The sequence below is a fragment of the Rhamphochromis longiceps genome, linkage group LG7, assembly GCF_057381845.1.
Source record: "Rhamphochromis longiceps isolate RC_006_pf linkage group LG7, R_longiceps_female_GT1.1, whole genome shotgun sequence".
Lineage (NCBI taxonomy): Eukaryota > Metazoa > Chordata > Actinopteri > Cichliformes > Cichlidae > Rhamphochromis > Rhamphochromis longiceps.
In genome coordinates this window covers 62,425,860-62,453,520 of record NC_140563.1, presented here as the reverse complement: position 1 = coordinate 62,453,520, position 27,661 = coordinate 62,425,860, and the positions used below count along the sequence as shown (strand labels likewise).

The following is a 27,661-nucleotide window of genomic DNA, read 5'->3' as shown; positions in this document are numbered from 1 at the left end:
TCCTATGAAACTTAATTATACTGCTGAAATTAATAGGGTTAGACAAATGGCTATGTGAAGCTCTGTGTATTTCAGCTGTGCGTAACTGCCTGCTGTGTGATAAGCTACACGTGTATATTTCTCAACTTTGTTTACTTCCAGCCTGGTGGGCTGCAGTATTCATTTGCTAAGTAATGTAACTATTAACTACAAATAATCTCTTTAATGTATTAATAGTATGCATGGTGACATGTTGGGTTCAGTGGTTTCAGTATTGCAGTTAATGTTAATATTTTTAGTGATCAATTTGTCTCAAAATCGTTTCATTTAGTAAGCTTTGAACAAAACATTAGATTAATTTGTGTTTGATTAACTTTTAATAAAGTGTGATGAACTGAAGTCCTTATAAAAATTCCCCTCACCCCTCAGAGTGATCGGTCCTTCAAGGTCAGGTCCTCTACCAGTATCCTCTACAGCAGCGGTCCCCAACCCCCGGGTTTGGTTCCGGGCCGCAAGACTTGAGGCTCGGGTGTGATATTTATGGTTTTCAGGGTGCTTGCTTTTTATCGTTTTTTTGGGTTTTTTTTAAATTGTTAACTCGTTTTCCCTGGGTTTTATTCCCGTGTGTTGTGAATAAATTTTGGGTTTTCTGGTACTGGTTTTATTTTGTTGTATTTATCCACGACACCTTAAAGGTCAGTCCGTGAAAATATTGTCAGACGTAAACCGGTCCGTGGTGCAAAAAAGGGACCACTGCTCTACATCTTTGCTGTTCCTAGGACTGCGCTCTTCTGGATAGAAATCTTGGATGTTGTTTCTGCAATCTACTGGAGCCACTCGCCTAGCTTGGGGGTCACTACAAAGAGTTCTGTGATTACCACTGGCACCACTGTTAACTTCACCCTCCACATCTTCTCAAGTTCTGCTCTCAGGCCTTGGTACTTCATCAGCTTCTTGTGTTCCTTATTCCTGATTATCATCGTCATTCGGTATAGCTACATCTTTCACTGTGGCCGTCTTCCTCTACCTGTCTGCCATTACTATGTCCGGTTGATTAGCCGTCACCAGTTTGTATGTCTGTATCTGGAAGTCCCACAGAATCCTAGCTGTCATTCTCGACCACCCATGTTGAAGTTTTGATTTCCAGGCACAGATGGTTCTGTATACTACGTCAGTCACTTGGATATGGCGTGCCATGTATGCCCTTCCTGCTACCATCTTTCACCCTGCTGCTAGAGCAGCCTGCACCTGGGGTCTTAACTGCTGTGGTACACCCCTACCTCTAAACATAAAAGCTTCTTCCTATGCTGCCATGATTAGTGAATGTGAGCCACTTCCTCTGTCTGCTGGTGTTACACACTGTGCAGGGGGCCTGTCCTTCCATAAGAACGTGGTAAGTTGTGTCCATCTTCCTGATGTATTTGTGGATGTTCGTTGCCTCATCCTGGACAGTGATTCTGACGTGTGTGTGTGTGTGTGTGTATACATTCATGCATATGTAAGTATAATTCTAAAGGTGCTATTGACATAAAATTCTCTCGTCCTACCTGACTGGATTCACACGTCTTGACTGTCCTACGAGATCAAATGAAGCCCTTGATCTTCATCTTCATTGTCAAAGAAGCTTATAGAGCTACTGCCTCACCAACACATGGTAGATTGGACCACATCTTGGTTTTTGCAGACTTGTTACAAATCCTGTGTGCAGCCTCCAACTAATCTCAGTCAGGAAATGGACACCTTATACTAACAGTCCAAATGGCCCAGAGGAGGAAGCCGGTTGTAAGTCTGGAGGTATGGGACGTGATTGACCTGAGGTGCTGACCGGAGGGCAGCAGGTCAAATAGGTGGTAAGCAGGATGCAAAGACGTCTTGATTCATGCTCGACTGTACTTCCTCAGGAGGCTGAGGTCTTTTAACATCTGCAGGAAGCTCCTGAGGATGTTTTACCAGTCGGTGGTTGCTGGAGTACTTTTCTATGCTGTGGTGTGCTGGGGGAGCAGCACAGCAAAGAGGGACTCATCCAGGCTGGAGAAACTGATCAGGAAGGCTAGCTCTGTGCTCGGCATGAAGCTGGACACTCTGGTGACAGTGGCAGAGAAAAGGACATTAAAGAAACTGCTGGACATTATGAACAATGCTGGGCATCCTCTGCACACGGCCATAAACAATCAGAAGAGTCTGTTCAGTGACAGGTTGCTTCTCCCCAAGACAAGAACTAACAGACTTAAAAACTCCTTTGTCCCACACGCCATCAGACTGTTTAACTCCTCTCTGGAGGGGAGAGGGAGGGGAAACAGGAGGACAAAGGAGGGGGGAACAACTAAGCTGTAGTGCCTCTTCACCTCACTGTACAATACCTTGTGCAATACTTTTTGTAAATAGTCAACAGTGCAATAGACTCAATACTTGAAATGTGCAATTCACTTGTATTTTTATTTTTTATTCCTATTTATTCTATTTATCCCCTTCGTATATTTTATTTATATTTGTCTCTGTATATATATATATGTGTGTGTGTATATATATATATATATATATATATATATATATATATATATATATATATATATAAAAAACAATTCTGTAACTGTAACTTCGGTCGTTGCTGTGCTTTTTGGAAGTCGAATTTCCCAGAGGAACCCACCCGAGGGATTAATAAAGTTCTATCTTATCTTATCTTATCTTATCTTATCTTATCTTATCATCGCCTGGTTTGAGCAGGGAGTCAAGGAGGCCATTTACGTGAAAAAGGAAAGACCATCTCTGAATCGTGGAGGGGGCCTAAGGGTACATCTTTCGCCATCTTACAATGCTGTGATTGCAGCCATTCCCCAACTCTCTGTGAAATGCCATTGATTAGTGGTCTTTGATCAATGAGCTTTGATCTGTCATTGTTGATCAATGGTCATGACAATTTGCATATTAATGATCAAGGAACTGACCTCCCAGCCCATTGTTCCTTCAGTAGTGCTAGTTTCAGTCATTGTGCAAATTTACTGTTTCTAATACTGGGGAAACCTGCAGTCAGCTGAGAATGAAAAAGTGGTTTAGATGAGTGATGAAACATTTCTCCCACTGAAAACGCTACGTCCAGATGAACAGAATCAACTTTTGGGGGCAGGAGTTGCTTGGTCCTGGTTACACTGAGAGTGCAGGATCAGAAAAATGGTGATGTGCGTTGATAAATGAGAATAAACAAGCTGTTCTCCACTCACCCCTCCAAGATGTACTCTTAGTAGTACGAGAAAAATACAAGAACAGTCTGACTACATTGTGCCAAGTGTAAAGTTGGGTGGTGGTCAGGGGTTATGGTGTGGAGGTTTTTTTGTTGCTTTTTTCAGGAGTTTGGCATAGTCCTTTAGTTACAGTGAAAGGAACTGTTAGAACTCATAGAAGACATTTTGCACAATTTCATGCTAATTTTAGGAAAACCTCTGCACACCTGAATCAAACGACAAGTGCTTAGAGAAAGAAAATGTAGAAAAACATAATATAATAACATAACTGCTGCTTACCACTGTTTTTATTCAGTTACAACATTTCTGTCTGTGCAACCTTCATCGTTTACAGAGAAAAGCACAATTTCATGCTACTAAATTTGTAGGACGGGTTTGGTGATGGCCCCTTCTTGCTCCAACATGACTGCACACCAGTGCACAAATGAATCAAGGTCCATAAAGACATGGATGAGTGAGTCTGGTGTGGAAGAACTTGACTGACCTCAACCCAACAGAACACTTTTGAGTTGAATTAGAGCAGAGACTGTGAGCCGGGACCTTTCATCTAACACCAGTGGGTGACCTCAGCAATGCGGTTCTGGAAAAATGGTCAAAAATTCCCATAAATTCCTAAACCTTGTGGAAAGTTTTCACAGAAGAGTTGGGGCTATTATACATGTAGAGAGTGGATAGAATGGTAAATGGCCTGCATTTGTATAGCGCTTTTCTAGTCCCTAAGGACCCCAAAGCGCTTCACACTACATTCAGTCATTCACCCATTCACACACACATTCACACACTGGCGATGGCAAGCTACATTGTAGCCACAGCTGCCCTGGGGCGCACTGACAGAGGCGAGGCTGCCGGACACTGGCGCCACCGGGCCCTCTGACCACCACCAGTAGGCAAACACGGGGTTAGTATCTTGCCCAAGGATATTTGGCATGCAGCCAGGAGGCAGCCTGGGATCGAACCACCGACCTTCTGGTTAGTGGCTGACCTGCTCTGCCACCTAAGCTACAGCCACCCCATGTTAGAAGTCATGTTAATCTCTGCAGATTAAGAATGGGATATCACTAAAAGTGAATATTTTTAGCAATATTGTGTATATGTTTAAGATGTATAAAATTTTTCTCAGTCAGTCACAAACTCCATTGTATATGTTTTTGTAAAACTAATTTCAAGACTTTTCAAATGTATCTGAGTTTTCTGAAACTGAAACTATGGAAATTTTCATTTTCAACTTGTTTTTCTTTTCATCTTTTTTTCTCAATTTTTGGGGAATTCTTGTCTGGAATTTTTGTCATTATGCTGAAGCTTCTCATCTGAAAAAGAATAACACATCCATGTTTTCTGAAAGCACAGAAGACAAGTGTTTGAGGGGCAACAGATAAGTCCTGAAGGCTTAATTAAAGATTACCTCATACTTCATAGGTAATTAGCAGCACAGGGAAGAAGAGAGTTGACAGGATCTACCAACCCCCACCTTTTTCCTGCCGTACAACCCCCAATCTCTTGCACCTCATCTATCCCTTTAAAGTATGAGGAAATCACCTGTGAAATGCACTTTAGCCCCCATGCAGCCATCCAGCACATGCCATCCCCCATGGATCCACCAGGAGAGGCCAGTCCCCTCCCCCAAGAATCACAGAGGACCAGGCCCCAAGTGAACTGAAGAGAGAGAGAGAAGAGCAGAACAGTGTGAGATATAAGGACACCCCCCCCCCCTCCCCCTTCACCATGACACCTCCAAGCTGGTGAAAAGAAGGATTAGTGATTTGCATTAAAAAGGACAGCAGGTGGAGTAGGGGATAGCAAGTTTGGGGGACCAGTGACATTATTGCCAGGAGATCACCTGGTAGTGGAGATTTACCAGCTTGGAAGCAGTTATGACGTTTAATTGTAACGGTAATAAAGGGGAGGTCTGAAAGTTTAATGTTATTATAATCTATCTAATTCTATCCAAGCAAATTATCTTATAATATATTTTACTGTATTGTACATTTGTTTTTATGAAGAGTGAAAAGACTGATTTGGGCTCTTTTGTTTTTCCAGTAAAACTTAATAATGTTGGAGTCTAAAACCATATGGATGTGGTTTGAATGGGATAATTGAGAAAAATAATAACTTGGGGTAAGGCTTTAATTTTAATGGTAGCTATTCACCCTAATAATGTGATGGGAAGATTTTTCCAGCATTTCAGATTGTTATTAATCTTAAATTGCCATATGCGGTAATATACCGTGCTGTAAATCGGGCTGATGTACATCGAACGACCAGCTGGTGTCAGATGTTGTGGGACCTGCCTTTTGGCAAAGCAGTTGGCCGGAAATATTCGAGATGGGGCTTCATCACACCATCGCTACTTACCAGGTTAGCAATTAAATGAAAAATCAATGGAAAGGCACTATCAATTTTGATGCTAAACATTTTTCTTTATATGTCAGGTTATTTATTTAGTATGTGATGTGTGTTTGTTGATGGAGAGGGTGTGGGAATGTTAATTTGGTAGAGATCACCACCTCTGGTCCTTGGATTCCATTGTCCAACAGATATTAGATTTTTCCCTTCTGTAACACACCTGAATAAAACTAGGTGGTTCTTTAACATCTTGTCATGTTCTGTGCATCCCTGTTAACTACCCATAAATTTACCTCAAAAATTGCAATGCATTTTTTCAATAGAATAATTAAAACTTAGTGGCAAGACTTTGCATATATTTTAAAAAGCTTTTGTTTTGATGGTGATTACTAATACTAAGTGAAAAACTGAGTTGTGCTAAAGTGTAGGGGGGGGGGCTTTAAGGTCTTTTTTATTTGCTTCAATGTACATTTGTGAAATAGTTTTGGCTTATTTTAAGTGCATATTTAACCCTTTAAAGCTGGTTGGAGCGGGCACGCTCTGTTTTGCGTAACTATTTTTAAACCCCGGTAGCACTGCAACCACGTAAGCTAGCGCAATAATTTTTTTGCATATGAAACCGGAGGAGTTCTTACATCTTATGCCATCAGCTTGTCCTAGGTCACAGTTTCCTTCCAAATATAGCTTTGCAAAAACTGCATAAAAAGCGCTTGCAGCAACAAAAACATAATATTCCAGAAACACGCTTTGCCGATCCGATCAGCTGTTCGTAATACTTCCTAAGTTGGAATAGACGTCAGCGCGAACTTTCGCACGTCCGCCATTACTTGCCCAAATCCGGAAGTGACGTCATTTTCGCGGAAATGTCGTTTTTTACCATCAGGGCCTCATGAGCCTAGACTGGTGTTTTTAAAAGTTATCTTTGACTTTATGACTTTCTGTGTCGTTTCTGGGATGCTTAGGACAAATTGCACTGCTGGAAATAGTTTATTTTGATGCATATGCTGCTTTTTTGCAAATTTGCACTATAATATTTATTTTCATTTTTCCTGCAGTATATAAAAATTGGTGTATTTCAAAATTAAAACTATGAAGACACTCAAAATAAATTTCCTGTGGTGGGAAACTATTTTGTGCAACTTTTTTGTATTTACAGTTTTGAGGTATAAGCCGCTTAAATTTCTCTAACTAGAAATATATGTTAAAAAAACAAAAATGATTTTTAATTTTTTTGTAGTTTATTGCACTTTTTTGCAATTTATGTAATTACTATGGACTTAATGCATACATATTATTAGAATTTGGGCTATAATGGTTGTATTGATGTATAGCAACTTGAAATGCTCCCAAAAAATGGCACCACACCATGTAAAAATATAATATAAGCTCTGAGGGACTTGGTTCTATGGTAGGTCTTAAAGGGTTAAGTTTCAATCAAATCAGAATTGTTGTCTGAGTAAAACTAATTTAGCTGTAACAAATTAGAGTAATTTGTAAAACTTGTAAAACTTGTTACTCTGTCTGCCCGTGTGTTCCCTCCCTGACAAGTTGGCTCAAAGTTCAAAAAATGTAGTGTACAATAAAAACATTTGAAATATATTTTTTAAACTTTACTTCACATAACTTGTCACTCTTTGTCACACTTTTTTTCCACATGCAATTTTTAACCACATGGTGTCAGGATTGATCACTCAATGGTGGGGGGCTATATATTCTGCCTTTCAGGAGACCTTAAAATTCCGTTTGAACAATAATGTGAGATTAAAACCTATTTGAGTTCCACTAGGTCTCAGGACAGAGTTGTCTATACTTTGAAAAGTGCTATCCTGAGGAATGGTAAATGGACTGCTTCTTATTTAGCACTTTTCTACTCTGAGCACTCAAAGCACTTTACATAACTTGCCTCATTCACCCCAGCACTTTTTCCATGCTCTTTCTACCTAGTAGTGTCTATCAAGCATTCACACACATTCATACTCCGATGGATGCATCAGATAGCATCTCCTATAGTATCATAGTATCTTGCCTAAGGATATTCGGCATGCAAACTGGAGTAGACAGGGATCAAACCACCAGCTTTCCAATTAGTAGGTGACCTGCTCTACTACCTGAGCTACAGCCAGGATCATTTAAGTAATATTTGCCAGTGTGTGAATGTGTGTGTGAATGGGTGGATGACTGGATATGTAAAGCGCTTTGGGGTCCTTAGGGACTAGTAAAGCGCTATACAAATACAGACCATTTACCATTTAAGTCATATTTGCCAATACGCAAATATTATAAACAAAAATGTTTAAGTGGCAAAAATACTTATCTACTTATCTAAACTTTTCTTTAAACCAAAAAAAACCAAAACATATATTTTATTTGCAGGCAGTAGGGTGGCACAGTTAGCCCTGTTGCCTCACAGCAAGAAGATTCTGACTTCACCATCTTCAGCTTCATCCCACAATTAATTAATGGGGTTAGATTATTTGGTTGTTCTAAATTGTCCATAGCTGTCTCTATGTGATAGTCCTGCATCAGACTGGTGACCTGCGTACCCCGCCTCTTGCCCTTCGGTAGCCAGGATAAGCTCCAGTGAGCCTGTGGATGAGATGTGTGTGTGTGTGTGTGTGTGTGTGTGTGTGTGTGTGTGTGTGTGTGTGTGTGTGTGTGTGTGTGTGTGTGTGTGTGTGTGTGTGTATATATATAAAATGTAAGAAATTAGTTGCACATATCTCATGAACCTTGCTTGAATTTAAAAAAAATCTATTAATCTGTACAGAATGTTGATCTATGTCTGCACAGCTGAACAACAACATTTTTAAGATGGCATGGTTTACAATATTAAGTGGTGGAGCCCAATGTTGTATTTTTTTTCACGGGGTCCCAAATTCCTGGCGGCACCTCTGCCTCGGAAAGTTTTATTTGGTCGGTGCTTGTTTATTTCAGTAATATTTTACTAAAATTGTCTTATTTTAATTAATCCTCCGCCGTGCTGAGGCTCAGTATCAAGCCTGACCTGCTCACATCCTTCATTTGTCAAAATGATTTTTCCCCGATAGTGAAAGCTTCCTCCTGCTCTTCAAATATCCTGACGCTTTCCACATGTGACAGTGAGGGCTGTGCGAACAAAATCGCACACAGCTGACACAAATCGTTCTTTACTGCGCCTCACATAGTTTGTATGTATGACAATATGCGACGTTATATGACTATTGGTGAGATGTATTTCATATGCCAAACAAAAGTGAACGTGTGCGTGTTTTTGAGAGCAGGCTGTGGATTTATGGGGCATCAGGCTACACAGATTTAAGGAGAATTCATCCTGACAATCTGCTCCAAACCTGTCTTTCACGTGAATAGATTACCATTAGGCATGGAGACGTTTAGAGCTGTCACGTGACAGGGCACTAAACGCCAATTTTGCATATTTAATAATATGGATAAGAAATAGTTTCAGATAAAAATTGTAGTCGTTATGTTACTCTGGTTGTAGACTCAGTTTTGTCAAGTTAGCATTTTCATTCAATTTTAGTATTGCAAAAATATTTTTGATATTGTCTCTGTTTTTATATTGCAAGTTGATAACACCAGCTAGGAGTATTTTTATTTATATTATTTTTATATTATATTTATAATATAAATATATTATTATATTTATTGTTGCATGTATGTAGTTACTCGTATTTACTTTGAAAGCTTGATTGTAAGCAAGAGCGAGAGAAAGAGAGATATATGGTTGTGTTAAACTGCACATATTATAAATGAGTGTCACGATGCCCCGTCTATTATTTGTATTTTGAGTTTAATTCGTTTGTAAACAATTAACGCAAACTAATTCATTTTTTGTGGCCACCACCATATGTGGGGTGTCTGCCGACTGATACAGTTGTCGCATATAAACAACACAGTTTGGAAAGGATTGTTCTTTCCTTCCATTGTGTGCAGGCGGATCTATCCACAGCAGTGCCAAGAAAATGCTGTGCCGGAGAGCATGGGTAGGCTTCATATCTCTGCCGTTGCCCAGCTGTATAGAGAGATCACGGCTGAGATATCAAGTTCAGGGGTGCTTGAGAGTTTCAGTGCAGACCTCTTGACTTACAAGAGGGGGAAACTTGTTGAAGGTTTCATCTTTGCGACCATTTATGTGCTCTTGATTTTGCCCATATTTTACTCTCAGGCAGCAGAGACTGTAGATGGGAAAAACGAGCCACAGGCCTGGATCTCACGGCTTATGGGAATTGCAACAAGTGTAGCTATTATATGGAGAAGCGCGAGTCGAACAGCAAGGCTAACTCCACTACCTATTTAAAGATGTTGAATGACTTTAAAATGAAGGATCAACTGCGGAGCGATACCAGTTCTTTGGATGGTAAGATCGGTGAGTTTCTTTTTTGCCTGCACAACGGGATGGTCGGCTTTCCCATCTCCTGACAGGTTTGGAAGAGTGTAAGCTAATTTTGCAACGCCTTTGTTTCTGTGTCTGTCCAGGTTCGAGACTGTGTTTTCAGTTTGATATTTTTATGATATTATTATGGCTACATGTTCCCCACTTGATTTTATGAAACATGTTTGCTGCTACGACGCATAATTTCTAACATAAAAAGTCTTTCAAATTACGTTGTTATATTTCATGCTTCTGGGGCAGTTTTGTGTAGTCTTGTTGTTTATTTTATTTAGTTATGTTTTATGTTGTTGTTTTCAAAATTATGTTTCGGTTTAAAGAGATATGAATAATCCCTGTGTTCATTTATGGCGTACAACACTGAAACTCTCCCACTAGTTTTCTCAATAAACCTCTAAGAGAATTCTTTAGTCGTTATAAAAATATAAGTAGTGTTTAATACGAATATATAACCCCAGCAGGTTCTGTCCTCTTTATTCACTCAGGCGATTCTCTTGATTTACTGAAACGAACCATTCTAGGGAAAACGTATAAATAAACAAGAGAAGAAATTCATTTTTTATGTATTCGCAAAAAAAAAGTGAATTTATTTTTTTGTTACCAGGTTTGCAGATTTTTTCCAGTAAAATGGACATATATTTTTTGTGTGCGTACATGATGACCTCTATATTCCAGCAAGAGCTTTGTGACATGCAGGTTCGTCTGGGTAGCGCTTTATTTGGATGACTTGGACAGTTAACAAATAATTCATATTCCCGAGTTACAGGGCTATGTGCAAATCACAGTCGCAGTTTTGGGAGCATTCTCCCCTTTTACATCAGCTGTAACCTTCTCGTTCACGCCGCTCATGTCTGTTCTGTTGTCAATCAGGCGCTGACTTTCGACAGCAGGCCGTGTGTGAGGGCTGCGCGCAAATCATTTCAGACCGTTTCCTGATGAGGGTCAATGGCGCGTCCTGGCACCAGAAGTGCCTTCAGTGCGCTGCGTGCCAGCAACCGCTCACCGACACCTGCTACTTCAGAGACACAAAGCCGTACTGCAAGAGCGACTACCAACAGTAAGAACGCTTCTCTGTATCCATGGACTTGGCCTCTGTGGGCCCAGTCAGCCAGTGGCTCAAAGTAAAAGAAAAGAGTATAAATTGGGTTGTTTTTGTTTATTTGAAGGCGCTTTTTATGCAAATTTAACCTTGAGCACGTTTTATAATCTGGCTTTTTTGTTGTTGTTTAGTCCTAGCACATTGGTTAGTGCGTGAAAAGAAGGAAGTGCTTTTCTGTTTATTTTTTACGGGTTACATTTTTCCATATGCACCTTGACTCCTAAAAGATGTCTTATTTATTTGTTTTTGAAAGGCGTTTATTCTTGATTCATAAAATAATAAATATTAAAATTTAACAATTCCATAATTAATTGTAATGCTTCCAGTAATTTTATTTTAAATGGAGCTACTGGCATCCCAGAAATCTCTTTAATACAGTTCTAAGTATCCACTGTGGTGCATTGATGTAAACGTTCTTTTAAGGAGTTAGAAATTAAAGTTTAGTTATTACCTTATTTGGAAGATAGAAAATAAAAGAAGAAATTGATGCGTGTTATCATAGGGGTCTGTAATCTTTGTTATCAAAAGATTCATTATTTAGAAACTTTCATCATAAAACGTCTGTATGGAGCTGCCTTAAAGGAAGATAACACAGTTTAATCAGGTGCCTCTACTCTTGTCTAGAAATGCCACTTACCCTGCCCACAAAGGGATTTGTGTCTCTTACAGGGATCAAACTGGGGATCTTCTGATTGTGAGGTAAATCTGTAAACCTGAGGTATTAGTAAACCTATGGAGCCACTACTCTGTCATCTGTGTAAATTAATCATATTGAAAGTAGCTTATTGGGACAATTTGCTGCAGATGTCATAGCCCATCTTTGATGGTATCTATGAAGTAAGGATTCATGGATTCAGAGTAAAGAGCTCAACTTCACTGGCAATAACTGAAGCAACTGAAGCAATAACAAATGCACTAGACATACACACACATATATATATATAGGAGATTTCTTAGCATTGATACTTGACAATAAAATCAGTTGGAAACCTCATATCAGACATGCTCGAAATAAATGATCAATCAATCAATCAATCAATCAATCAATCAATCAATTACTTGAACACCTTACTGTGAATGTCTTCGTGCACCACCCGTCTAAAGCAAATGGCAGTCTAAGTGTCTTTTCTAAGATGACATAAAGATCGAACTGCTCACCAGTTGTGAATTTGCTCTGTTTCTTTTATCTGCACATGGACGGTTCTCACCAAATGAAGCGTGGTTTCTCTGAAATGTCTTTCCACAATTTTCTTTTTTCAATTAATGAATTAATGTATTTGTTGTTGTTTGCAACTTCTCACAACAGGTTAAGCATACCAAACAAAGACAATTTTAAATAAACTGTATTATTTTCCTCTGTTACTTTTTCTTTTGGAATCCAGACCTGGGGCCACTCAAAACTAGCCTTTGATGCATTTCTACTAACATTGCTATTAAGGTTCAACAAAATTAAGAGGATAAGGCATCAGGTGACAGATGTAGGCTATGAAACACATTTTAATTGATACCATTTTTTCCTTTGTTTTATTTTTTAATACTTTAAAGACAGCATATAGGCTACACATTTGATAAATAATTAATAATTAGTTGCACAACCATTGTTCATTTTCATAGTGAAAATAATGTATTTTTGTTGAAGCCACTCAAAATGGGTAAAAGAGCTGAATGTTGTTGGAAACCTGCTGGTGGCATGTATCACAAAACTATTTTCAGGATTTTTTACTGAACATACAAGAGCCAGTAATCGCACTGACTGTAAGAGTTTCAATAGAGCATTATAATAAACCCAAGTGGGGACTGTCCCTTGAGAGCATTGTTGACCCACTATTGATCATGTGCCTCATCACATGCAAATAGGTGTGAAAAGGGGTGTGGGTCATTATCAGCAGAGGTTTCAGGTGAAACCACTGCCTTGCCTCACCCTATCATATGCCCTTGAGATCACCTAACGCAAGATGTGAGTGGACATTAGGGTGGCTGGGAAAAGATCTCAAAATCGCATTGTAGTGACAGACAGTTGTTGTCGTAAGCCCTCTGTTCAAAAATGGGAATTCACACTGGACATAAATGGCTTACTTTACTCCTCTTTCAAACCATTTGTCTTTTCTGTCCAAAATTTGAACATCGGTATCCTTGAAAAATTAAATTTTATTGTTTAAATGCAGATGGACAGTTGAGTCATGTCCTGTCGAGGTGGCTCTTTTATGCTGTGCCATGTATTTATAGTGTGGCTCATTGCAATATAGAGGTCTGAGCACTACTTGCTGCACTTCAACGCAGACACTATGTTGTTTAGCTTGTCTTTGGGAGTTTTGTCCTTGGGATGAACCAATTTTTGTCTGAGGCTGTCACTGGGTGGGAAGTGCACAGGGATGTCATGCTTTAAGAAAATTCTCCTGAGTTTATCTGCTAAGCAAAACATGGCAATGTTGTTCTGTTTGGCTTTCTGTTTCTCGCTAGTTGGTGTCTGACCTTCTTTTTTATTCATCTTTGTTGATTTGATGAAAGCCCAATTGGGATAACCACATGTTTTAAGAGCTTTCATTAAATGTGTGTGTTACTCCCACTATTTGTTGTGTTGCTGGAGGGGGAATCCTGCAGCTTGGTGGTCTTGCCTGTTGTATTGAGGCGTCTTCCAGACAGGAGCAGCACACTGATAGCGGGCTGACTTACTGTCACATTATCTCTATATGGGATTTTTTTTGGGCCTATCTGCTCCTCTTAAAGCACCATTGTCCACTCTGAAGGTCACCATATCATCTGAAGGTCTTCTACAAGATGTGACTACAGCACTATAAACAATCTCTACTGCGATCATCACCGAAACCAAGCAGGTGATCTACAACTCGGCATCAGTGATGACTGAGATGCTTGACTATAAGACAAACGAACACAAGGTAAATGGACTGATAGCGCTTTTCTTCTCTCCTGGAGTACTCCAAGCACTGTATACAACATGCCTCATTCACCCAAGCACTTTCTTCTATACACAAGTGCAATCTAAGCAACATTCACACACATTCATTCATGCTCCGATGGAGCTAACTTGGGGTTACTATCTTTCCCAAGGATATTTGGCATACAGACTGGGGGAAGCCAAGGATCAAACCACCAACCTTCCAGTCAGTAGCTGATCTTCTCTACCACCTGAGCCACAGCCACAATGTCATGTAAGGAATTGTGTGATGTAATTCAAGTAGGCAAAAACAAGGTGATTGATGATATCCCGAATGGCGTCATTGACAAGTGCCTGGAAGACAGAAAGAATGTTAGTCAGTGAGTTTGTCATGTATTTCTCCATGTCTTCTTTTTCCAGTTTGGATAAACTATATAAACTGCTGGTGGGCAAAGGTCCACTAGGATAAAGGTTGATAGCAAATTGATAGTTGATAGTAAATTCTGTGAGGAGGAAGAGAAAGAGAGACAGGGCTTTTTTAAAAATACTTCATCTAAACAAGATACACGGGGTACTGAAGCTAGATCGGGCAAGACACTTCACCCGTTGCCTACTGGTGGTGGTCAGAGGGACCGGTGGCGCCAGTGTCCGGCAGCCTCGCCTCTGTCAGTGCGCCCCAGGGTGGCTGTGGCTACAATGTAGCTTGCCATCACCAGTGTGTGAATGGGTGAATGCCTGGATGTGTAAAGCGCTTTGGGGTCCTTCGGGACTAGTAAAGCGCTATATAAATGCAGGCCATTAACCATTTACCATTTAGATCAGGTGGAGATGGGGGAGGCTAAGAGGAGAATGATGGATAGTATTTTTCAAACAGAATTGATGCCAGTGAGTGCTCCAACCAGAAATAAATGGTTTTTTTTCTCTATTTAGTGTTGAGATTATTCTCTCTTAGCCATGAATGACCGAGGACGAGAGGAGCGAGTGGTGCAACAAATAGATAGAAGCATATTTGTTCTGTGTGGTTGCCTTACACAGTGGGAGTTGCCAGCTGGGTTTTGTGAGTTATGTTGAGTAGTCTTTTTCCATTGAGAGCAGTGACTTGGAAACACTTATAGGGCGGGGATTCAAGCGAGGATATGATTTTAGTTCATCATTTAAAGTGCATAGGAAAGCTCCATGAGGGGCCTTTTACTCCAATCCCATGTCTTCTGCCAGAATCCAAAGACCAATAGACAAATGGCCTCAGGGAAAAAAGCAGAGGCATTGAGGTTTGAACCCTTGTCAAAAACACTGCAGAACTGAGCAAGAAACTCCTCACAAGAGAGATGAGTTAGTTTTTAATACAGCTTGCGCCCATTTAACAGCCCAGTCAGCGCTGTCACATTAGAAAGAGACAAAAGACAGACAGACAACACAAAAAGCAGTGTTTCAGGTAAAGTGTGTTTTAAATATGTACTGATTTGTGTCATGAAATTACCTCTTTGTCTTCTTACTGCTACAGCTGTTTTATTAATGACAAGCCGCGCTGTTAAAGCAGAAAAATCTTTGTGTGACAGTGTAACAGCAAGATGACCGGACATTTAGATGGGCTTGTTGGAACTTGTTGAGCCAGACTGGGGACGGCGGTTGCTGCTGGTGTTGGTTCCGGATTTGCTTTTCCTTACCTTGCAGTGGGGTGTAAGAAATCTCTCCTTCCACGTACAGTTGTCTACCTCCCCCCCACATCCCTCTGACAACTGTTACAGCAATGGTGCTGTATGTGTGTGGTTTTCTCTCGCTCCCCTTTCTCTGTTGGATTTGTCTTCCCTCTGACAGCAGGTGTTTCTCCTCATAGTTGTGGGCACAGCGTATAAAGGGGAAAAAGAGGAGAGCAAACAAAGCTGTTGGGCCTTTCAAAGCAGTGTGCACACCGTGTGTGGATTTGAGAGGACGATATCGTGTTACTTCCGTTGGAGATGGTGTCTAAATAGTGTGTTATATCACGGAGTCGGTTGTAGACGTTACAGTTTCCTTTCAGATTTTACTTCCCTTTTTCCTCTTCCTTTAGTTTTCCTGGGAAGGGATGTGACTTCAGGTTGGAGATTGTTTTAAGTTCTAGTTACTTTTATATTAATGAAACAAATAATAAATAATAAAGTAATGAGAGCACATGACACATGAGCTATAATGACTTTATTTTTTAGTGTCACGGTTCTGGGTCCGTTGGACCCAGTATTTTGAGTTCATTATGTTTTGGTACTTTTGCATCATGGATTTTCCTTTATGTTTCTCTGGTACTTGGTGTTTCAGTTATCTTGGTGTTTTTCTATATTATGATTTATGATCTGATACTGTTGTGATTATGATTATCATTTAGTAGCCTTTGGTCAGTGTCAAGTCTGTCTCTGTCTAGTCTGTGTCTTAGTAAAGTGTGTTTTGGTTCCTGTTTTACTTTGAAGGTTCTTGTTCTTGTCTGATGTTAGTATGTGCAGCTTTGTTCCCCCTGTCTCGTTAGCCCTGATCTCTCCCAGCTGTGTCTCCCTCCTGTTGCCGATTTCCCCGTTACTACCCTGTGTATATAAGCCCTGTGTTTTCCCATGCTCAGTGTCGCGTCGTACCATCAGTTTATGCCTGTGTGTTCTTGGTCTCAGTGTTCCGTCCTCACTTTATGTTTGTTTTCCTGCCAGCAATAAAGCTGAGGTTTTTTGAGTTACATTCCATTTTCCGAGTCCTGCATTTGGATCCTCATCTCTGCCTGCCCGCACACAGAGCCTTGACATTTAGGGCTTGGGGGCAGTTGTGTTATCCAGAGGTTGGTGGATGAGGTTGATGAGATAGTTCCAGTCGCCTCTTCGTTGCTATTTTACCTGCACCTTAGACATTGAGGGTTTTCAGGGAGAGGCCAGCAATCGTATTCTCATGTTGCATCTGTCCCCTCAATTTTATTACCACTCTAGTTTTCACACAGTCATACTCATTTACACCTCATACACTCACATACAACACATGCACAAAACAGTCGACCTTGAACACTGTCAAGTACGGAAGGGATGAGGCGGGTCTTCCTACACCACTGCTTTTTACACCCTGTCTGGGGTGGGGACATCTACCAGAGTCAGTTTAGGGTTCTGTTCAATTTCGTTTTCTATTCTTCTTCCTTCCATCTTTCACCAACCTGGCTCTAACCCACTGTCAGCTCTGGCATAATACTGAATCAGATAATAATGTGAATAATAAAATGAAATAAAAATAGATAGATAGATAGATAGAGGGAATTATAAACATAGAAAACTACCATTAGTGCAATCACGCAAAGTCCTCTTCAGTTCTTTGTGGCCTTTCAGTGCTAGAGTCAACTCTTTGGTGGAGCTTTAACCCATTGGACCTGTGCCCTATGCTTCCAGCAGCTTAATAAGCATAAAGAGGTACAGGATTAAAGAGGATAAGAGGAGAGGAAAAAGAATGAAGCAGTAAAAACAGACTGTGTGTGTTCCTTCACTATTGTCTTGTTTGTTCTCCCTCTTCATGGAGCTGGGTGACCTAAAAGAGGAGGTTGGGTGGATGAGTGGGTGGTGGCTTTGGGTGGCAGCTTGATGGACTTTTAATTAGCCAGAGTAATCAAAAGATGTCTATGAAGGAGGCAGGGAAAATAAAATCAGTATTCAGAGAATGGATTTGCTGTTTGTTCAGCGAAAGCTCAAAAATTCATAGTAAAGCCTAGAGATTCTCTAGAAACTCACTTCAACATGTTTTTAGCATGGTAATGATCTCAGCTATCAGTAGAGCTATCGGTGAAAAAAGGGAGTAGGAGTAGTGGAAAAACCCTTTTGTCATTTCTGTATAATATTAAACAAAAGTAAATGTGTGATTCTCACAATATGGATCTTAAAAATAATTTTTATATTCCATATATGACACAGACTCAAAGTGTTTTGGTATAAAAAAAAATGAACCCTTTGCTTTTGCCTGCCTCTAAATCTAACTAAAAGCTTGCAAAGAGAAAGACGTTTTCACTCTGCCTTTCAAAGATGACACATTGCACTGTATAATACACCATGGGACTTATTTTTCGAGTGCCTAAACATACTTACTGATTCCTGATGATACTTGGCAAGGCGAAACAGTATATAATGTTTTTAAAGTTGTTTATTTATTTTTTTTAATGCAATGAGTATCTTTGGGGTATTTCAGAGGAAAGAATAAATAATATTTCCCCTTCATTCACAATTATTAGGGATGTAGACTAGTCTAACCAACCCTTCTTACACTGTATTTTCCACACATTTCTTTCCAGGCTTTTATTTTACTTTAGTACACTTTGTTTACAGCATATATGAAAGCCCACAACAACTGAAAAACAAAAGGTTGTGAAAATTACACGTTTAGGTATAAACAAGGATTTAAACTGTTGCAGTCTATGCAAGCTTGAAAAGTTTTGTTTTTTTAAAGTTGCAGAGAAGCTGTGGTCTCTCACCCCAACCAGTTGCAGCAGATGGCCGCCCCTAACTGAGCCTGGTTCTGCCAGAAGTTTCTTCCTGTTGAAGGGGATTTTTTATTTCCCCACTGTCACAAAGTGCTTGCTCATAGGGGGTCATATGATTGTTGGGGTTTTTTCTCTGTATGTATTATTGTAGGGTCTACCTTATAATATAAAGCACCTTGAGGCGACTGTTGTTGTGATTTGGCGCTATATAAATAAAATTGAACTCAATTGAATTTTAATTTCCTTTACTTATGCAAATTTATCTGTTAACAGCATTGCAAACATTCTTGGTGAGTTGTGTAACTGCTCACACTATTGATAACTCAGTGAATCAAGGTGTTGTGTTCGTTTTTTTGCTGAGAGTAGTTCAGGAGACAATCTAGCAATTATCAGGCAGTTAAAGATTTGGCTTGCACAGCTGTGGACTTCTCAATGTCAGGCAGTCTGCACGTGGAGAAGTGAAGCACAGTTCATAATTCAAAGCATATATTAGACCAGGGGTGGGCAATCTCAGTCCAAGAGGGGCGGTGTCACTGCAAGGACTGTATTAGACACATGACAACCGGAAATAATTTTGATTGGCTATTGATGGGGAGGTGCCATGGTTTAGACTTGATTTGTTCTCCTTGGGGTCCTTCCACATGATAGCAGTCATTAACCTCCAGTCAGGGATCTTGTCCTGTATGAAAAAAAAAACCCTCCTTACCTTACAGTTGTTACCAGGGATGTTTTATTTTCATGCATGAAAATGAGCACCCTGTTATCATACACCCAAGGGCAAGCAGCCCTTCCTGTCTGATAGTGTGTTCTGTAAGCATGTAGCAATTTACCTTCACTCAACTCTTTCTATCCCTCTTAGTTATCCCTTCACACCATGGGGTTAGTGCTTATATCCATTTAATGAGGAGTGTATCAACTTCGGCAGTGCGTGGTCTGAGGTGTTGTTGCAGGGGAGATGGATGCAATTGCATGGCATCTGCAATCACGCCTCTGCCGGCATAAAAAGCTGTGCTGTCTGTTATGTTGTTGTTGTTGATATGTGTCGGGCTGTGAGCGGCGGAGCTGCAGCCGACTGTTGTTGTACAGCGACCAGGAGAATAAAAGTGTTAAATAAAGAAATGCTGAAAACCATGAACTCGTCATCGGGCCTGTCGTGGTTCTGTTACACAACTCTATTATGAGCATACATTGCAATTACAGTGATTTGAACCAGATTGTGGTGTATTTTTATTTGTTAATTTTACTAGGCAATGTCTTATACTTTATATACTCTGTCCATCTTTTTTTTTTTTAAAGAGCCTTGATGGCAAATGTTCTTCTCACTTTCTGAATTGACAGATGGTAAGACAAAGGTTGAAAGAGAAGATCAATGAGATATGGGGAATGGGAGAAAAAACTATTGAACAGAGAAGGATAGTGTCATTAGAAAGGAACAGTGCAGCTGTCCAAACTCTTGTGTACCTGCCTAATGCTACCTCTTTCCTCCTCTCCCACTCTTTAACTCTTTTCCAAGATTCAGTTCTTGCATGCCCCCCCCTCCCACACACACACACACACAGACACGGGTGAATGAGGCAAGTTGTATAAGAACCAGTCCAGAAGCTCATGTGCTGTTACCACAAAGATACCAATGGTAACTAGAACAGACTAGCCCTTTATTGTCATTGTACAAAAACCGTCTCTCAGAGCAGTGATACCAGATCCTACAGCAACTTGTATAGCACACTAGTCTCCTCTGGTCTAATCAGTTTTCCATTAGACCAGAGGCTCATAGAGAAACAACCAAAAGAAAAACAAAACTACTGGCCTCTAAGATTGGCAAGCTCCAGTTATTGTTAGCAGGACATGAACACACCCATGAAATTTAGACTTGGTTGTGATTCAGTGGAATCAAAGGTAACCGACGCTTCCTGTGACAAAAGTTAGCTGTGGCTAAAAGTAACAGAAAAGTAACACCAAAACTAGATTCAGTTTTTTTTAATCTAGGTGTTACTTTGGTACCTTAATTAAAGTAACAATTTCTGGAAAATTATCCACCAAACTTAGTGTTTTGTGATTTAAAAGCCACAGAGATCCTGTAAATTGATAAATAACTTTACACTTCAGTGGTAATGGGATGGTGAGAAAACTGTAGAAAGAAGACATTTTAAAGAGAAGCCTCTTGTGTTTAAATACTGTTGAAAACTGTTGTTTGAGTACGCCAGTTTGTAAACCCATTCAAATGAAAATAATCGGTGAAACTATCAGGTTTTTCAGTGTGACAAATAATTTTTCACCCGAATTTCAATTTGAGCAGCAAAATGTGTTGAATTATGGTCAGAAGGCAAAACAACTTTTATTAGATTTAGCTTGGTAGCTTTTGTGTTTGTGTTATCTCATTGCTCCTCCTCCGCACTCTGTTGGAGGAGAAACATAACTGCTAGAATGATTCAATTGCAAGGAAAATATGTCAAACACAATTTTCCCTAAAAATGCTGCATCAATAACACTGTTCTTCCTTCCCCTTGTGCTCAGGTTGTTTGCTGTGGAGTGCAGCAACTGTCTTGGAAAGATAGCGCCCACAGAGTTTGTTATGCGAGCTCTGGACAGTGTTTACCATCTCAGCTGCTTCCGCTGCTGTGTCTGCCAGCGCCAGCTGTGTAAAGGAGATGAGTTTGTACTGAAAAAAGGTCAGCTGCTGTGCAAGACTGACTATGAGAGAGAGAGGGCCCTGCTCAGTACACTCAGTACAGACATCACAGACTCAGGTAATATTTTATAACAGATTATTAAAGAAAAGAACTGAATCAAAAGGAACGTACCTAATTGATGACTTTATCTAGAAATGGAAAATTCCCATGCAATGCAAAAAACTGAACTCAGGTCAAATCTGCAGCAACAATTAAACAAAGGGATTAATGGAATTATTTGTGTCTGGTGACAGATAAGAATGAGGATGAGGACGAGGATGTGAAATCAGAAAAAACCCTATCAGTCAGGAAATGCAGCAGTGACAGCAAAGAACCCCTAAGGCCCAAACGCCCACGCACCATCCTGACCACCCCGCAGCAGAGAGCCTTTAAGGCCTCTTTTGAGGTTTCTTCCAAACCCTGCAGAAAGGTGAGTAGAGGTATAGAGTATATTATAATTGTATACTGGTATATTTGAGTCAAAAACCACATATCAAGTACTACAATTACATTGCATTTCATTTCTTACATTACATTTGAATTCAGTATCATTTCGTTTATATAGCATCAATGCTTAACAGCAGTCACCTCAAGTCTATTTTTCTACTATGACTAAGAAGTCATAGTAGAAAAACAGTATTATGTTCTTAATAAAAGTAGCAGTTTGAATATGAAGGAAAAGGCCCCAAGACAACCAGCCAAGCAAATATTTAAAATTATTTTAACACTGAAACTTAAAAATTAGTTCCTCTAGCTTTAACAACCCAAATTTAAAATGAGGAGTTGAATGAATTAACAGTTGAGACTTCATTAAACTTATTAACACATATATGCAAAGAAAATTAATATGTTTAAGCACAAAACCTTACTTATGTTGTCATGAAAATTATCTTATTTCCAAGCAACATTTTGTCATTTTCTTTTCTTTTCTTTTAAAATAGGGTTTTGTCAGTCCTGCATCGACGCTTGAGGGTTGAAACCCTGTAGAGCCTACATTGTAATAGATTATGTTGTTGTATATATGTGTGTGTTTTTATTTATACTTCTGAGCTGGTGTGTCTACATTTGTCCTCTATCAAGGGTGACACTGAGGGTAGTAGAATTTAAAGCTAATAAAAACTAGCAAATGCCTGCACTGCCAGAAAACTGGTTAATGCATTACACAGTTACAGCCCAGAAGAGTTTGTTTAATGGAAGCATGTTGGTTTTTTTTAATGTATTTGTTATAATAAAAAAGTAAGAATACTAATAGTATTAATTGTTTTATTAATATTATTTTTATTAATAATAATAATAAAATAATAACAACGACAACAACAACAACAACAACAACAATAATAATAATAATAATAATAATAAAATTTAATTGTGCTGTGATTTACAGGTAAGAGAGACCCTGGCTGCAGAGACTGGACTTAGTGTTCGTGTGGTCCAAGTCTGGTTCCAGAACCAGAGAGCAAAGGTAAGGAGCACATCCCCAAAGCTATAAGCATTTATACATTTATAACCTAGTTTCATAATTTTGTGGTTGTAACTTCTAAGCATTCACATTGTTGAACTACAGTTACAATTTTTAAATTGCTTCTTCTAAGCAAAGATAGTTAAAATGAGCCTTTAGGTGTTTCACAGAAGTCTTAGTCGCTGATGGCCCCCCACATTGCATCCTCTGACAATGGGCCCTTACTGTTTATTCCCAAAAGTCCTTAGTTATGTAATCAGTTTTTCATCAGTCAAGCTTCAGTGTACTGAGAGTTTCTAATCTAATTTGTCTGGCTTGGTGGCATTTGAGAGAATAAACTCATCATAGTCTCACTAGCTACAGGGATTTTACTATTGTCCATCATCGGTCTGATGCAATACTTGCTCAAGTCTAAAATATATCATAATCATGCCGTTTAATTTAACAGCCATTCATTGCTCTTGCATGTCTACTAATTTCTTCTTTGTAAATTAAAAAAACAACATAGTGTTTTAAAAATTCTAGCATGATGAATAGTCTGTCATCTGGTTCCCAATAACCTAGAAGCTTTTAAAATTTTCAAAGCTTTCTTCTGTAGCATATGAATTAGTGTGCATCTTCTCCTTGTGCCCTTGTGGGTTCTCTCGAGGTACTCCGGGTTTCCACAGACATGCATGTTAGGTTCCCTCCTTCCACAAGACATCGACACACACATAGACACAGTGGCTTACTGCTCTCCACATTCGGTGCTTGCTTTTCTAGATTTTTTACATGTATATGTGTGGATGTATGTGTTTTTTACTACTGTATGGCGAGTAGTATCTACTCAGGACCTTCTGAGTTTGGGATTACACTGTGCAAGGAACACTATGTCAGACTATCACCACTTCCACAGGATTCCGGAGAACATAATAAGAACTCCAGGCCTGCAGCAAGCCCAAAAGGAAGTGTAAACAAAGGAGGCAAAAGCGAGGCTGCAGGGTGGGCCCAGTAGCATGGTTAAAGAAAAAAACATTTAAGCCACCGCTCCCGAGTATTTGCTTCACCAACATTGGGGGTTTATGCATCTAGATCAATGACAGCTGGTCTAAAGAGACAAAAGACTGTAGACAGCCAGTGTTCTGATTTGGAATATTTGACTGTTAAATGCAGACCTATCTACATACCTTATGAGTTTACTGTCATCATGGTAACGGCCGTGTATGTACCACCCGATGCTAATGCTAACTCAACCATGGATGAGCTGTAAGCAGTCAACAGAAATCCTGGCCAGATTTCCCCAGGTTTGAACAGTATTTGATTGTGCAACAAGGTGGAAAAATACACTGGATAAAGCCTACAGCAACAAAGGCTCATACATCACGGTACTTTTTGTTGATTACAGCTCCGCCTTCAATACTGTCACTGTCACTCACTTTGTGTGTGGAAGTGGAGAGGGTGAGCAGCTTTAGATACCTGGGCGTCTACATCACAGAGGACCTCACCTGGACACTGAACACCACAAAGCTGGTCAAGAAGGCTCAGCAGTGGCTGTATTTCCTGAGGAGGCTGAGGAAATTTGGTATGTTGGCCAAGATCCTTGGCAGGTTCTACAGCTGCATTGTGGAGAGCACCCTGACCAGCTGCATCACTGCATGGTACGGCAGCACTACTGCTATGGACCTGCAGAGAGTGATAGCAGCTGCAGAGAAGATCACCAGGACTCCGCTGCCCTCTCTGCAGAGCATCTACCATCGCAGAGTCCAGAAGAGAGCTGCCTCCATCCTCAAAGACCCCACACACCCCCAACACGGACTGTTCACACTTCTGCTCTCGGGACAAAGGTTTAGAAGTGTGAACTCTAGAAGATCCCGACTCAACAACTCCTTCTTCCCCACTGCTATCAGACTCTTGAACAGCTGACCTATTTTAACTAGTAATAATAATTTTTGCACATCAGGTCATCTCATGAGCTCATAGCTCTTTTGCACATAAATCTATTTAACACTTCAATTTTTTGCCGTCTCCACTTATTTATTCCTATTTGTATTTAATCTATTTGTACATATTAACCGATACATTGGTACAATATTGTGTAAAAGTCTTAAACTACCTCTGATTTCTTTACATTTTGCTACAAAATGATAAATAGGAGCCGTGATTTATTGAAACATGTGCATACATGAAAATAAAGCTTCAAAACAGAAATTAGCTCACATGAGGACCGCCCAGGAAAGGAAGTCCAAGAGTCACCTCTGTGTTTTGTCTCTATGGCTGTCTGCTTTAGTGGTCTTATCAAGCTCCTATGTGGCCCTGCTTCACATGACACAGTCCTCTTTACTGTATGCTGTAATGCTGCCCCACACTCATACCCGGGCAACTGCTCAATCCATTTGGCAATACAATACAATACAAACCTTTTCCTGAAAACACTTGTGATAAGTGGGAGCTAATTATTTGTTGCAGTTATGAGCTGCAAGTAACAAAGTACCTAAAGTGCTAACTATGTCCAAAAAATATCTTTGAAAGACCTTAAGAACATTGCTTAGAAAAATTACTGGTCCTTAGAACCACAATATAAAGAAACAGCACAAGACTTTGCACAGTATTGCATGTGTGTTTTTGGTTGTGTGTGTGTGTCTGCTTGTTTGCCTGTCAGTCATGTATCAAACTGTTTGCTATTTATTTATTTGCAGATGAAGAAGTTAGCCCGCAGACAACAGCAACAGCAGGAGCAACACAACAGCCAAAGGCTAGGCCAAGGTAAGGATTTATCTTTGTTTGCATTTCCAGTTCCTTTTTTTTGCTACTTTTCTCTAATGTAGCAAAATGAAACGCGCCACCACTGACGTCCTTCTGCGTCAGTGGGGCAGAAGAACATTAGAAATGTAACTGTCATTACAATCTGTCCTTTAGAATTCTAATAACAGCGATTCCAGAAAGCTAGGTGATTTATCAATAATTTGGAGAGACAGCTTGAAATATTAAATTTTTTATTGGAACAATAAAAAGAGTAAAGTCACTCAGCAAACACTCCCAGTTTTGTAGTTTTTAGCACGCCCCATATTGTGAAACCAGAATTTCATCTCTGCTGGTAAATATGGGTTTTTCAACAGCAGAGCTATAAAGCGGGAGCTGAGATTCTCTCTGCAATATAGTTCCACATGGCTAGTGGGCTTATTGCCACTGTGGTCTCACAGTGGATATGAACAGACAGTTTAGATAAGTGTCTCACTGGTTTGGCAAGCACTGCTTCTGTCTGTTCAGGGACTTCCAGCATGTCAATATTGGCATGGCAACAGGGTTTATTAGAGTCGAAGCCGCTGCTGTTAACCAAACGAACTAAGCAACCCAGCAGCAAGCAGCCGGTTGTTTGAAGGTGAGATTAGCAAATGAAATGTTAGGTGAGACATCTTTAAGATCAAACAGCCAATGATAATGATGATTTATTTGTTTCTATGTAAGACACGTTGTTGTACAAGAACATTTTAACATTGGTGTGCTGCTTAAGTCCTGCAGGAGAATAGATCAATAAAATAGAAAAGGAAAATGAAAGAAACAGCTACTTCAAACAAACAGACAATACTGTCATTGTGTTGTATAATATCAGGATAAAATGTCAGATCTAAACTGACAATTTTATTTGTGTATTAACCTCTATACGATATACAATATTTACATGTCTTTTCAATATGTCTGGCACTTCTATATTCAGCATCCTTTGCGCAATATATCCACTATCCTTTTCACAAACCCAAACCATCTCAGCTGTGCCTCTTTCTCTCCAGACTGCTCAACCTGAGCTGACACAGTGATATACTAATTTCTGAAGATAAATACAAGTCTAAACAAGTAGTCAAAGAACAGCAAAAAACTTTTGGTGTTAACTGAGGTAGTAGTAGTAACTAAGGAGGTAGAAAGTGAATATAACCAACTGGTAACTTAAAGAAATAAAATGGACATTTACAAGATAAAGGTTTGAGAAGATGTTCAGTTAATCTCTTACTTCTGGTTTCTTTTGTTTGTCTTTCTAAATAAGTTGAACAATTCCCTGCACTTTTTCCAACCTATATTTTAAATAGAACATTGATAATAACAGAACTTTGTTAGCAGCGGCTCAGGTTATGTATAATTTGTAATAAAAGATTATTAAACTCTCTCTACATGGTCCTTTTTTTTACTTCTTTATATCTTCTTCTCTAATTTTGACAGGTATTGACTTCATCCATGACATTGACAGTGAGACCTCTCTGACAAGTCTAAATGATTGCTTCATGGCCACTCCAGATGAAGCCTCTTTACATGAAAGGGTGGGGAACACCATTGACTGTCTTCACTCCATGCAAAGCTCATACTTCTTAAGACACATCATCAGTTTCAGTTCTTCTCAGCCCACCATACCTCCTACCAGGCTGTGGACGGTGAGCCCACCATAGTGCAGACAAAAGGCACAGAGTCTACTTGGCCATAAGACACAAAACAGCAAGCAACTAAATATGACCAAGGCCGACCAAATACACCAGACTAACCTCTATCCAAGGAAAGGCGCACCTAAAGCAGATACTGGACTCCTTTGTTTCTCAAAAGTTGTTTTGTTGCAGTGGGATTGCCTTTTAAGCAGGCGGTTAATTAAGATAATAACTAGTTGAGTCCTGTTTCATAGCAAAATGTAATAGTATTGAAAGTGTTAGTTCATAGCCGTGTATGTGTAATTTTACTAGCTGGCTGAAATGAGATGACTGGCTAAGAATGACTGGTTTACTGGTGGGTCAGTGATGGTCCAGGAAGGCATATTCATGTTATCACACCTCTATTGGCTAAGCAATGCCACTATTAGGTATCAGGATGAAATCCTTAGACCCACTGTCAGCCCCTACGTTAGTACAATGGGTCCTGGGTTCCTCCTGGTGTGTGACAATGCTCGGCCTCATGTGGTAAGAGTATGCAGGCAGTTCCTGGAGGATGAAGGAATTGATATGGTGGTCCCAACACTCACCTTTTTAAATCCATCCTCTTGGACATTATGTTTCTATCCATCTAACACTGACAGGTTGCACCTCAGACTGTCCATGAACTCAGTGATGTGCTGTTTCAGAGCTGGGAGGAGATCCCACTGGACATGATTTATCATCTCATTACTTACTGT

General features: G+C 39.8%; 1 protein-coding gene across 1 annotated transcript; it reads left to right on the top strand.

Annotated features, from left to right (window-relative positions):
* The first annotated feature begins 9,809 nt into the window (after positions 1–9,809).
* On the top strand, positions 9,810–27,128 carry LOC146666623 (LIM/homeobox protein LMX-1.2-like). The gene is made up of 7 exons (XM_085411384.1): positions 9,810–9,927; positions 10,822–11,008; positions 20,923–21,155; positions 21,332–21,507; positions 22,462–22,539; positions 25,212–25,278; positions 26,728–27,128. Exons 1-7 carry the CDS (start codon positions 9,810–9,812, stop codon positions 26,949–26,951), a joined length of 1,083 nt encoding a protein of 360 aa, XP_085267510.1. The 3' UTR covers positions 26,952–27,128.
* Positions 27,129–27,661: the final 533 nt, after the last annotated feature.

Coding starts and splice junctions, on each gene's coding strand:
- LOC146666623 (XM_085411384.1), top strand. CDS start 9,810: ATGGAGAAGCGCGAGTCGAACAGCAAGGCTAACTCCACTACCTATTTA. Junction 22,540..25,211: donor TCCAGAACCAGAGAGCAAAG/GTAAGGAGCACA, acceptor ATTTATTTGCAG/ATGAAGAAGTTAGCCCGCAG. Junction 25,279..26,727: donor CAGCCAAAGGCTAGGCCAAG/GTAAGGATTTAT, acceptor TAATTTTGACAG/GTATTGACTTCATCCATGAC.